This window comes from Anas acuta, chromosome 3, assembly GCF_963932015.1.
Source record: "Anas acuta chromosome 3, bAnaAcu1.1, whole genome shotgun sequence".
NCBI lineage: Eukaryota > Metazoa > Chordata > Aves > Anseriformes > Anatidae > Anas > Anas acuta.
Genome location: NC_088981.1, coordinates 21683852 through 21695673, shown reverse-complemented (window position 1 = coordinate 21695673; position 11822 = coordinate 21683852). Strand labels below are relative to the sequence as shown.

General features: G+C 48.8%; 1 protein-coding gene across 1 annotated transcript; it reads right to left on the bottom strand.

The window, feature by feature from the left end:
- Window positions 1–6519: 6519 nt before the first annotated feature.
- C3H1orf115 (chromosome 3 C1orf115 homolog) lies at window positions 6520–10180 on the bottom strand. The gene is made up of 2 exons (XM_068676043.1): window positions 9822–10180; window positions 6520–8061 (listed from the first exon to the last, which is right to left on the bottom strand). The coding sequence occupies exons 1-2, from the start codon at window positions 10095–10097 to the stop codon at window positions 7942–7944; spliced, it is 396 nt and encodes a 131-aa protein (XP_068532144.1). The 5' UTR covers window positions 10098–10180; the 3' UTR covers window positions 6520–7941.
- Window positions 10181–11822: the final 1642 nt, after the last annotated feature.

Below are 11822 nucleotides of genomic sequence, written 5' to 3'. Positions count from 1 at the left end.
AAGCTCTCTTCACCCATACAACAGGCTCTCTCAAAAACCTCTTGTAAGTTGTTTAATCAGCAGGCTTGTTTTATCCTCCACATCAGGTGCACCTGTGCTTACCTAGGAGCAACTAATTCCTGCTATAAAGCATTGTGAATAAAGAATAAAAGAATCAAAAAATAAAGAATATATATATATGTTTTTGTTAAAATCCAAATATTTCATGCAGCAGAATTGTCATAGCCAGAGTGGATACTGTAAGCCTGTATTCAACAGGCTTATAACTTCTTCAAACTGCAGGATATCTGTGCTGAAATTCTCTGCACCAGATCCTTGCCTCAGGCTGAATTTGCTTAAAATGTGACTGCTCAGTTGGAAGATTTGTGGTGTCAATTCCATGGCAAACTGGGGCTTTCTTGATTGTACAAGCAGACAATGGATCTTGCAAAGGAGTGTGGTCAGCTCAGAAGCATCCATGAGACAAATTGATAAAGTCAAACAAATGAAAAAGTTAAAGTGCATTTAGATGCACTGATCGTTCTTCTAGAGGCAAATCTAAACTCTGTTGTAGCAATGGATCAGTCAGAAGTCTAAGAAAGGTGAATTGTGAGGAAATATTTAAAGGATTTTGCTTGTTTCAAGTGAAAAATTACAAGTGACTGGGGATGCTGTAGGTCTTCAGATATGTGAACAGTGCACTATTTGGAAAGGCATAGACTCGACGTACACATTTGGAAATGCTGAACTTGGGAGATTTGGGTGGACATTACAAATAAATGTGCAATGACAAAGACAGCAAAACATTGGCCTAGATGAGGAGAAAGGGTGTTAGGGTAGAGTTAAGTGGAAGCTAGGCTTGTCCCAGTGAAGGATTTAATTGTCCCACACCAGGGACATGCCAGCTATTTTCCAGTTACTGCTAATTCCACAAAAGGTGGGGATGAGGGGGTGACACAGCTGAGTATGCAGTCATCTAACAATGGTTTAAGCCAAATACAATAAAAAATATGTTACACTCACACACACACACAAATTGTGTCCCTTTTCCAAAGTCAGAACAAAAAATAAATAAATTCAGAAGATTCCTTCGTAGAGAAGAGGGGAGGATAAAAGCATTGCTCTTTCCTCTTACAATAATCAAGGAAATCAGAGTTCAGTGAGTCATGCACTAGAAATGAGCTCACTGAAATTAAATGTAGGGAAAAATTTCAGGTGAATAATTGGCGATGATAGAATTAAAAATAGTTTCACTAATGAGAGATGCCTTTTAATGGACTCAGAGCAATGAGGTAAGGGGGGCTTTTTTGTGAGGCTTTTCCTACACAAGGAATCATAAATATATAAAACCAGGCAGGTCAGTGGGGTGCTTTGTTCACTGGCCAGTTGTATAGGAAGATAATCCCACTAATGTGGGCTACTTATGCATGAATGCTGGAGCTGGCAACTCCTGGGGCAGGTCCTTCCAGTCTGCTGGGCTTTGCTCCTCCTGTGTTTGAAATTACATGTCCTGTCTTCAGCAGCTGGGATCTCTCCAGTGGAGGATGAGATTCAGAAACAAAAAGTGGCTGGGGCTCATCCCCCTTCCTCCAGTGAGGCATCTTTCATAAGTGTTTTTAAGGTACTGCAAGAATCAGAGGAAAATGCAATGTGTTTTGGGGTTTTGAAAGAAAAACAAAACAAAACAAAACCCAAGAACAATGTTCCCATGTCTTTACATTTGAAGCAGTTGCAAACGGGACTCAGAGCCTCGGGACTCAACGGGGTGGAAAACGCTGATATGCATAGATGCACATTGCACTGCTGGGCCTGAAAATCCTGAAGATCGCTGTTGTCAAACTGTGTGGCCTGCTTAGGGGAGGGCAGGATACCTCCCCGGGAGGAGGTGAGGCAGAACAATGAGTGAGGCTAACAAGGGTGGAAATCTCTTTTTTCCCAGGAGATGGCACTAAAGGACAATTGCCTTTCAGCCAGCAGCGTTCAGTTCAGAGGAAACCTTGCTGAGGGCCAAACTTTCGTGCAGTTTGTGCTGACATCTTTGCGAGCTCCTCCCTGTTATCCGAAGCAAAATTTCATTCTGCGTTTTTAGGAAGGGATAGTGAAGGGTGAGGATACCTTTCCTCTACATCTCCATACAGGAGGTAAATATAAGCTGGGAGAGCTGCCAGGTCTCCTCCAGTCCAACCTGCTCACAGTGGGGTCAACGTGGAATTTAGACTGGGTTGCTCTGCTCTTTGTAGTCATGCCTAGAAAGTCTCATGGGATAGAGGCCCCCCAGCCTCCCAGGACAGCCTCTTCTCATGCTTAATTATCATATTCGTTAATTTGTTTTCTTTTATCCAGCTGATGACCATTGTCCCTTGCTGTCCAGCTGTGCACCTCAATAAAGACCCTGGCTCCGTCTTGTTTGCAACCCCATCTTTGGTATTGATGGGGTTTGGTATTGATGCTGGTGAGTCTCTCCTGAGCCTTCTCTCCTCCAGCTTGACAAGCCCAGAGCCCTGAGCTTTTCATCAGAGGTGCAGGATCCAGGAAGGAGCATCACCCTGGCTGAGCTCAGCCTGCACTTTACTCCAAAACAGCTCTGGAAGCCTGATACCACCTCCTGCAAGGACAAGGAAAGGGAGATTTTTCTTTCATTTTCTTCTTTTAATCATCTCCATTATTCTACATGCTATCTAGGCTCTCTATTGCTCCTTGAAGAAAAAAAATTTCCAAAGCTCTCCATGTACAGGTAACTGCAGCAGCTTTGCACAGATTTTAAGACCAGTCTTACCTCATAAGAGGACAGGGGCTTGGGATGCAAAGAAAAGAGGCGGCTGACAAAACCTGCCCCCCTGCCAGTCCCACAGAAGGGTGGAGGACAGAAAGGCCATTCACCCCTGCAGTGAACCTTGGCTTGTGGCTGGCAAAGTCCTGGGAGCACCCGAGTGAGGTGGTGCTGTGTGGTACAGCTTTCCCTGGTCACGGCACTTCAAAAGCAGGCTGTGCCAGAGCACTTCCTCACTGCTAGCGTTGCGGGACAAAGGACAATAGCTGTTAGGCCTCTGCCATTTCCTCAGAACCTATGGTAAGCTGAAGCAGTAATTAAATGCTCTGGCAAAAAACAGCAGAAATGAGCTTTGTTCTGCTCCGTGACTCACTGAGCAGCGCTGGGGATTTTCATTTTACAAGCGACCTGCTGGGCTGTCGGGAAGTGGAGTCCATTTCTGAGAGAAACTTGGGAGAGGTGGGTGCTCCTTGCCACTCCTGTATATATATATCCAACTTCCTGAACTTATTTATGTTGCCGTGCATTATAAAACATGGTGGAAGGGGTGGAAATGTGAAGGGAACCAGATAGCACCATACCATACCCCTGAAAATCTACACCTGTTTGGTGCAGCAATGGGTAGAGTTGCAAAGCAAGGGCCTGAAGGTAGGCATGCACTTCATCCAGCTCCAAAGTCAAAGCAAATCTTCCCCAGTGCCACCATGTCCCACCTTTCTCTATGAGAGGGTCCAACACCCACTTTGAGAGGCTAAAAGGATCTTGGAGAACAAGGCTGAGGGCAACCCCCGTTAATAAAATAGCCTGCCTATGCCCAAAAGCTCCCTGGTGAGACAGATTTTCTGGGTTCTGCTGTTGGAGCTGGGCTGGTGAAGGGAGCAGCAAGCCCTCAGGCCTCAGCTTGGCTTCACAAATGCACTGCACCCACTGAGCAGTGAATTACTGATTAAGCAGCACTGATAAGCAGCAGTAATTGGTAGCCTCAGTGAGACAGAGTTCACTTTGAGGAAGAAAATAGTCTTGCATGAATCACCATGTTTTATTGCCACAGCTTACTTTTTCTTTCTCTTTCTTTCTCTTCAGTGTACCCTCAGTAAGTTTACAGACAATACCAAGTTGTGGGGAAGTATCAATCTGCCAGAGGGTAGGAAGGCCCTTCGGACAGACCTGGACAGGATGGGTCAAGGGGCAGAGGCCAATGGGATGAGGTTCCACATGGCCAAGTGCCGGGTCCTGCACTTTGGCCACAACAACCCCATAAAGTGCTACAGGCTTGGGGCAGAGTGGCTGGAAAGCTGTGCAGAGGAAAGGATCTGGGGGTGCTGATTGATGCTTACCTCAACATGAGCCGGCAGTGTGCCCAGGTGGCCAAGGAGGCCAACGGCATCCTGGTTGTGTCAGGGATGGTGCAGCCAGGAGCAGGGAGGTGATCGTCCCCCCGTGCTCTGCTCTGGTGAGGCCGCACCTCGAGTGCTGTGTTCAGCTTTGGGCCCCTCACTACAAGGACGTTGAGGCCCTGCGGCATGTCCAGAGAAGGGCTATGAAGCTGGTGAAGGGCCTGGAGCACAAGGCCTGTGAGGAGCAGCTGAGGGAGCTGGGGTTGTTTGGTCTGGAGAAGAGGAGGCTCAGGGGAGACCTCATTGCTCTCTACAGCTGCCTGAAAGGAAGGTGCGGGGAGCTGGGGGTCGGCTTCTTCTCACAGATAACCAGTGACAGGACTAGAGGGAATGGCCTCAAGTTGCACCAGGGGAGGTTCAGGTTGGGAATGAGGAGACATTTCTCCTCAGAAAGAGCAGTCAGGCACTGGCACAGGTTGCTCAGGGAGGTGGTGGAGTCACAGTCCCTGGGGGTGTTCAAGGAAAGGTTGGACGTGGTGCTTAGGGACATGGTTTGGTGGGTGACATTTGTGGTAAGGGGATTATTGGACCAGATGACCCTGGAGGGCTTTTCCAACCTTAATGATTCTCTAATTCTGTGATTCTCTTTCTTCATTTTTGGTCTATTTTAGAGACAGTGTTCTGCAGGTGGCTCACCAATATGCACCAAGTTTTTCTTTCCTCAGGCTCACTACTTTTACCTATCATTCTGGGCCTGCATGGATGGTAACAAAACTATTCCCTTAAAGTTGCACCATGTGAGCAGAGGCCATACGTCAGCAGAAAAAAGTCAGTGGTAAGCTCTGTGCTGAGCAATTTATGAGCTAAAGTTCATGTTTACCTTTGTGGAAAGTCCCTGCCCTGAAAGGGTTGGACCCTGCATGGGGCAGTGAGGGAGGGTTCTTTCTGTGTAGAGGACACATGGAGCACTGCACTTAGCTGGGGAACTCCGGCACAAGGACAGGGACCTGTTGGAGTGAGTCCAGAGGAGGGCCACAAAGTGCTGGAGCACCTCTCCTATGAAGACAAGCTGAGTTGGGGCTGCTCAGCCTGAAGAAGGCTCCAGGGAGACCTTATAACGGCGTTCCAGTATCTGAAGGGGGCCTGCAGAAAAGCTGCGGAGGGACTCGTGCCAGGGAGTGTAGCGATAGGACAAGGGGGAATGGCTTTAAGCTGAGAGGGGGGATTTAGATTAGGTACTAGGAAGAAAATCTCTGTTCAGAGGGTGGTGAGGCACTGGCACAGGCTGCCCAGAGAAGCTGTGGATGCCCCATCACTGGAGGTGTTCAAGGCCAGGCTGGATGGGGCTTCGGGCAGCCCAGTCTAGTAGAAAGTATCCATGCCCATGGCAGGGGGGGTGGAACTAGATGATCTTTAAGGTCCCTTCCACCCCAAACCATTCTGTCGTTCTATGATTCTATAATGACACGTGGACAAATAGGTGGGCATGCACTTTACAAAGAAAATGGAGATGCATCCTGGATGTATGGGTGCATCCAGAGAGTTGCAAACAGCTCAGTGTTCAGGTGGAGACCAGTGATGAGTGGTGTCCCTCAGGGCTCTGTGATGGGACTGATGCTGTTTAGTATCTTTATTAATGTCATGGACAGTAGGATCAAGTGCACTCTCAGCAAGTTTGCTGATGACACCAAGCTGGATACTATAGCAAAAGGATGCCATCCAGAGGGACCTTGTCAGGCTGGAGAGATATTAGATATTAGGATGAAAATCTTTATTCAGAGGGGGGGTAAGGTGCTGGAACAGGTTGTCCAGAGAAGCTGTGGATGCCCCGTCCCTGGAGGTGCTCAAGGCCAGGCTGGATGGGCCTCTGAGCAACTTGGTCTGGTGGGAGGTGTCCCTGCCCATGGCAGGGGGTTGGAATTATGGGATCTTTAAGGCTCCTTACAACTCAAAGCATTCTGTGATCCCTCCAACATTGCTTTATTCATAAAATATGAATCAGATATATATTTTTTAAAGACCACTACAAAACATATAGTGGTATAACAAAATTTAAAATTAATCCCCAAACATGCTGACTGTTGTGACCTGTGGGTTTTAGGACCGCTCTGTTCCCAGTGCAGAATACAGAGCAGTTATCCATACCCTCTGGCACACTGGTGGGGCAGATCAAAGGCACAGGTCTGCCCACACAGGGAAGCTCAAGAAAGTTGCAACTAGAAGCAGCCACTGTCCTCTACAGTCAGCTTTCTATACCTTGTCTTTCCTGAGCGTTTGTTTCCTCATAGCCTGGACTGAAGCCCTGTCCCCCTAGGAGAGGGCTGAGGCCACAGGCAGAACAATGCAGGGAAGTTTACATGGCAGCTTCCCCTCTCTGCTCAGGCCACGGCTGAGAAGCTCCTCGCTTGTGTGCACGCTTATGTGCCTAGTTAATCACAGCACAAGGATCACATACTTTTATTTACAGTCCAGTTAAAAAAGAGCACTAAAAAAATACTTCTTTTCCATCCTTCTTTTCCAAATCCATTCCATTTGCTACATTTAAAAGAAATACAGTCCAGTGTGCTAAGACATGCAGTTCCCCTCCATTCAGAAAAGACAAAGAAATCAACCGAGCAGCATTTGTTTCCAGAACATCTCAATTCCTTGATTACAAAACTATCAAGACTACAAAGATCTATAATACAGAGAAAGTGCTAGCGGGGAAATCATTTACTGCTACCATGAAAGACCGATGTGGGAGGGAATAAAAAAAAAAAAAAAAAAAACAATTCACAGAATCCTGAAGGCCCTTAAAAAACACTTGTTCCTGTTTCATCAACAGGAGATTTATATCCCTCGGGGTGTGACATGGAAGCTGCTCCATTCAGCACTGACATTCTCTGGCTACAACTTCCACATATGGAAACGGAGCCAGCAGGTTACTTGGCCCCACTCTTGTACAAAACACGCTGCCCTAGACGGCACGTGTAGTTTTTTCAGATGCAGCTTGTGATTTTTTTTTTTTCCCCTCCCAATGAACACCACAGAGCTAGGTGTTCTTAAAGCCTCAGTTTCTAGACTCAGGTACATTAGATATAAACCATGTCTAAAAAACAGTATGTGTATTTCACAGCAGCAGAGGGAAGTTTTAACATATTAATCACAGTGAACCTCTAATGCCCCAAAATCAGAAGACAAACACACCTTGTTTCCTTTCTGGATTTTTACAGCAGTGCTAAGACTTAAGGGCTCACGATTGCCAGTGTTTGAGATGAACAACAGTGATGCAGCAAAGCTCACCATGTCTCAGATCACAGCCCATTTATATCCACGTATATCTTTACATATATTCAATTTTAACCATCTCACAAGAAGCCAAAGGCTACCTCTTACTGATCCTTCATTACCTGTTTCCTCCACAGCTTTGACTGTCAGACTCAACTCTCATGCTGAGATTCAACTCAGCTCTCCCTGTCAGACTCAACTCTCATGCACCTCCCAACCACCACCCTCATCCTCTACTTCCCTTCACTTCTCTGTCCCTCATCTACCTGCTTTTCCATCCATCCTCGGCTCCTTTTCACACATAACTTTAGACAACCAGTGCATGTCTGTCACCACTCTTCAGCTCAGTTAATCCACAATTACTTCCATGTCCTTGCATTTCTTTGACCCCATCCGATTTTAAAGGTTGAAAAGCGCTGGAGATTTTTGCAGGAAAGAGCACCGGGTCCAGGGAATTGGGTTGCGGGAGGGGGTCGGGGCTGTGCATGTCCAAGAGGTTTCTCAGATACAGTCTTGGATGATGATTTAATCCTAAAAAAGCCAAAACAGCCTCAGTCTTCTGGAAAAGGCTCGTGCTCACCCTGTGCTCTAGCGGACGAGCGATGCCACCTGCACGCCCACCCCGAAGGGAGCAGAGTAGGCTGCTGCCAGTCCTTGCAAGCCGACCACCAAGTAGCGACATCCTTTCTGCAGGGCTTTGCCGACGTTCTGCAGGGAGAGGTGAGGGAACAGAGGGGGAAAAAAAAGGACAGGTAATGGAAAATAGCTTGCCATAAGATTGTTGCAACAGCCTCCTTCACACAGTGTCCCCAACCCCAAAATAGACTTCTCTCACAGCTGATGAGGGCTTCAGCATGGAGCAATGTTTTACCATCTATTTTTACATATAAATACACACCCACAGAGCAGAGCGGATGCAGCCTCCGCAGGAAGTACGGCTTTTATGTGGATTTCTATTCAGGAATATAAAAAGTTTAAGTTCCTACCTAGTATGTGTGTCCCACAAACACATGCCCTGAGTAACTTTGTGTGCTTTAAGTTACAAAAAATATGTCAAAATAAGAATGTTTTGACCCACCTTCACCTCTGTGTTTAAAAAGTCATGTGTGCCTGAGAGAAAACTTGCAACGGATTATTAAAACTATAAACCTGATTAATTTAAGTTTCACTTTCAATGGTTTTTACTCATGACTGGGGAATTAATACAAGGTGAGTCAGTTTGGGGAAAAATCCAATCTAACTGTTAATCAGTTACACTTTGTGGTTGCCTGGGACTAGATCAGAATTGCCTCTTGTAACCTCAAAAACACTGCAATGGGGGATATGTTTTCACACATCATGAAATCAGTGAAATCCACTCAGTATCTGTTATGTGCCCAAGATTTCTTGAAGCTTGTACAACGGTACTGACACAGGAAAGCCTTCCGCAATGCCAAATGCCATTGTATTTGCACCTCTGGAAACTTACTGGGAGTCAAGACAGCAAAATGGAGGGGACTGGAGGAGGAGACGTGGGGCCGTTCCCGTCTCCACCCGCCCCTGCCCTGCTGTGTCGCACCGCAGGCTCCTTTCCTCCTTCCCGCACCACACGCAACTGATTTACCCCGGCCTCACCCGCGCTTACACAACTTGTTCTTTCCTGGCAAAGCTAAGCCCTGCAAACCCTCCCGGCGAGGCTGGAGCCTGGGCAGTACAGAGGCAGCACCCCAGAGCTGCCGTGTGCCCTGAGCACTTTTACCAGCTCCTTCACACCAGAGCACCGCAGCACGGCCGCACGCTCCCAAAGCCCCTCTGCGGGAACCAGACGTGTGCTGTGAGCCCTCCTGAGCTGAGGCTGCTTCTCAAAGTGTGCTTCCTGCGACTGGGAAGCCAAACTCGGAGCAGCAAATCCATCACCAGAGGCTGAAGTAAGCGGTTCCCATCCGTCCCCGCTCCGTGAAGCTGAAATAATTGCAGGGCAGCTCGCAGCTATGCTGCCGTCTGTGAAGTCTGAGGAGACTCAGAGCTACGTAACTTTGCCAAGCTGACTGGAGTGCTTTGGATGCCTCACTTCACAAGCATATCTTTAACAAAATCATGTTTTTGTTTTTTTTTAAGAACGGGGCAGAAAGCCTGTTGTCGGATGGACGTCTGCACTCCCTCAGGTGGGAAATGATCCCAGACACCAGGACAGGACCTCCCTGCGCACACTGAAACTATTTGCTGCTACAACTGCACAAGTCGTAGAAGTATTCAAGTAACACGAACAAGGGAAAATAACCAAATTAATAATCAAAATAAGCTCTTCTGATCAGCCCTTTCCTAACCACAGCCTGCGGAGCTGAGGCTGCGGGGCCGCCGGCCGCCCTTCCACGCAGGAAGGCAGCAACAACCCCGACCAAGCAGCGGCCGGGAGACGGCAACACCTCGCGTTTTTTGGGCTTGGATTTGCCCTCCCCCGGCCCCCAGGCTCCCCCCGCAGCCCTCACCTTGCCGTACTTCTTCAGCCGCTTGCTGTAGGGCCGCTTCCCCGCGGGGGCCGGCGGCCGCAGGGGCTGGTAGGCGTCGGGCAGGAGGGCGAAGCGCACCGTCCTGCCGCCCGCCCCGGCCAGCTCCGCGTCCCGCTCCGGGTCCCGCTGCGGGTCCCGCGGGGGCCCCGCTGCCACCCCCGCCGGCTCCTCGTCCTCCTCCGGGCCGCTCAGGATGCGGACCCGGTCATCGCCGGGCCCCCGCCGGGAGAAGCGGCCCCGCGCCCCCACCGTCATGGTGCTGCCGCTGCCGCCGCGCAGGTGTGGCCCGAGGCGGCCGCTGCCCCTCCCGGGGCGGGACCCGGCCCAGGACCCGGCCCCGGCCCCGTGTCGGTGCCACCAGGGCCCGTGGTGAGGCCACCTCGCTCCCCGCCGGGCTTGCAGCCAGGTGCTGGGGTTGTGTGTGTGCCCGGACAGCCCCGGCGCTGCGGGCAGTGAGGCACAGCGGCTGCACAGCTTCCCTCCCGAGTGCCAGCTTCAGCAGCCTTCGTGTGGCAGAGAGCCTGAAACTTCACTACCGCACGCTTCAATACAGCACTTTAGCTTTTAATGTGCTTCTGGGCATCCTGACGTGGCTTGAGGGATGAAGTAAGGTTTGATGCTGGAGTGGCAGCGCTGAGAAATAAAATATCAAAACCCCAGAAGCAGCTGTTGAACGGGATCTGTCGTCTTGCTAACCTCAAGCTGCCTTGAAAATTCTCCAGGGAAGAACAAACAAATAAAAAAAGCATTGAATATATTCCTGGGGATTTTAAAAGTGTTTGCATTTAATTATTATTATTTATAGACCTGTTACTGAGCGAAGATAGCAAAAGATCACCTGCTTTCTCGAGAGGGGAAGGCCCTTCCACACATTTGCAACCAACACGTTTGTTTCATTATCCTGAATTCAGGCATCAAAAGCTCAGAGAACGATCACCTCTCAATCAGGATGCGCTGTCTCAGGTTGCTTGGCAGCAGAGGAAACCCAACAGCATGTTCTCCAAGATCAGGAGCTCCAAGGCACCTCTTGGGTGTAGGCCACTGGGTATCCAGTCTCCCATCCAACAGCTCCTAGGGTTTCATTGTAACTAGGTGGCCTTACTGATGGCACTTAGTTCTCAAGCATTATTTTTTGCCCACGGAAGCAGGAGTCCTTTTATGGACCTGCAGAAATTTTAAAGTTTTCAACTGGGCTGCATGAAAAAGGACATATGCAGTTTGAAAGTATCTGCATGCCTTACATCAAGAAAGCAAGCAAAAAAGCAACCCCAAAACAGAAGAGTGGAACCACACTGTAGTCTAACTGCTCAAATCCCCATATTCCCCCCAAGCCAAACCTGCCCCCCAAAACACAGGTACAATCAAAGACATCTGAGGAGCTGAGAGATCCCTATCCCCTCTGTGGTAGAGTGGCTCTTACCCCAGCTCAGCTGTGGTCCAAGATTAACGGATATCACATCATCCCTCTATCGCCAGTGGGCAACAACCATAACGGGTGAGTACAAACAGGGGCTCCCCGATCTCACTTTGCAGCCAGGGGCCTGGGAAGTACCTGAACCGTACATTCTGGAAGGTAGGGGAATGGCGCAGTTGGAGGAAAATAGCAAAATTGCCTTATCTGAACCATGGCCAGGATGGAAAAGTACTGACCAACAATCGTCTTGTGGTCCTATAAATAGTGGTGCTAAGCAAAGAGCCCCTTGAGCTCTCCAGGGATCACAGTAGGCTGTGACCCTCGGTCTCCCCCTGAGCTGGGATGCCTCTCAGGGTATATTTCATGAGGATCAGGATCATCCGCTGACAAACACGGAAGAAGAAGGGTGAGGAATTCACCAGAATGTGAGGGAAGCCGAAAGTGTGTAACCAAATTTTGAACCCCCCCCCCCAATACCCTCCAGTAAGTCTCATGTGAACCTTGCCATTCTCCCATCTTTAACTAAGTTACTCTTTTAATTGTAACTTATGTTGAATCATTGTGTT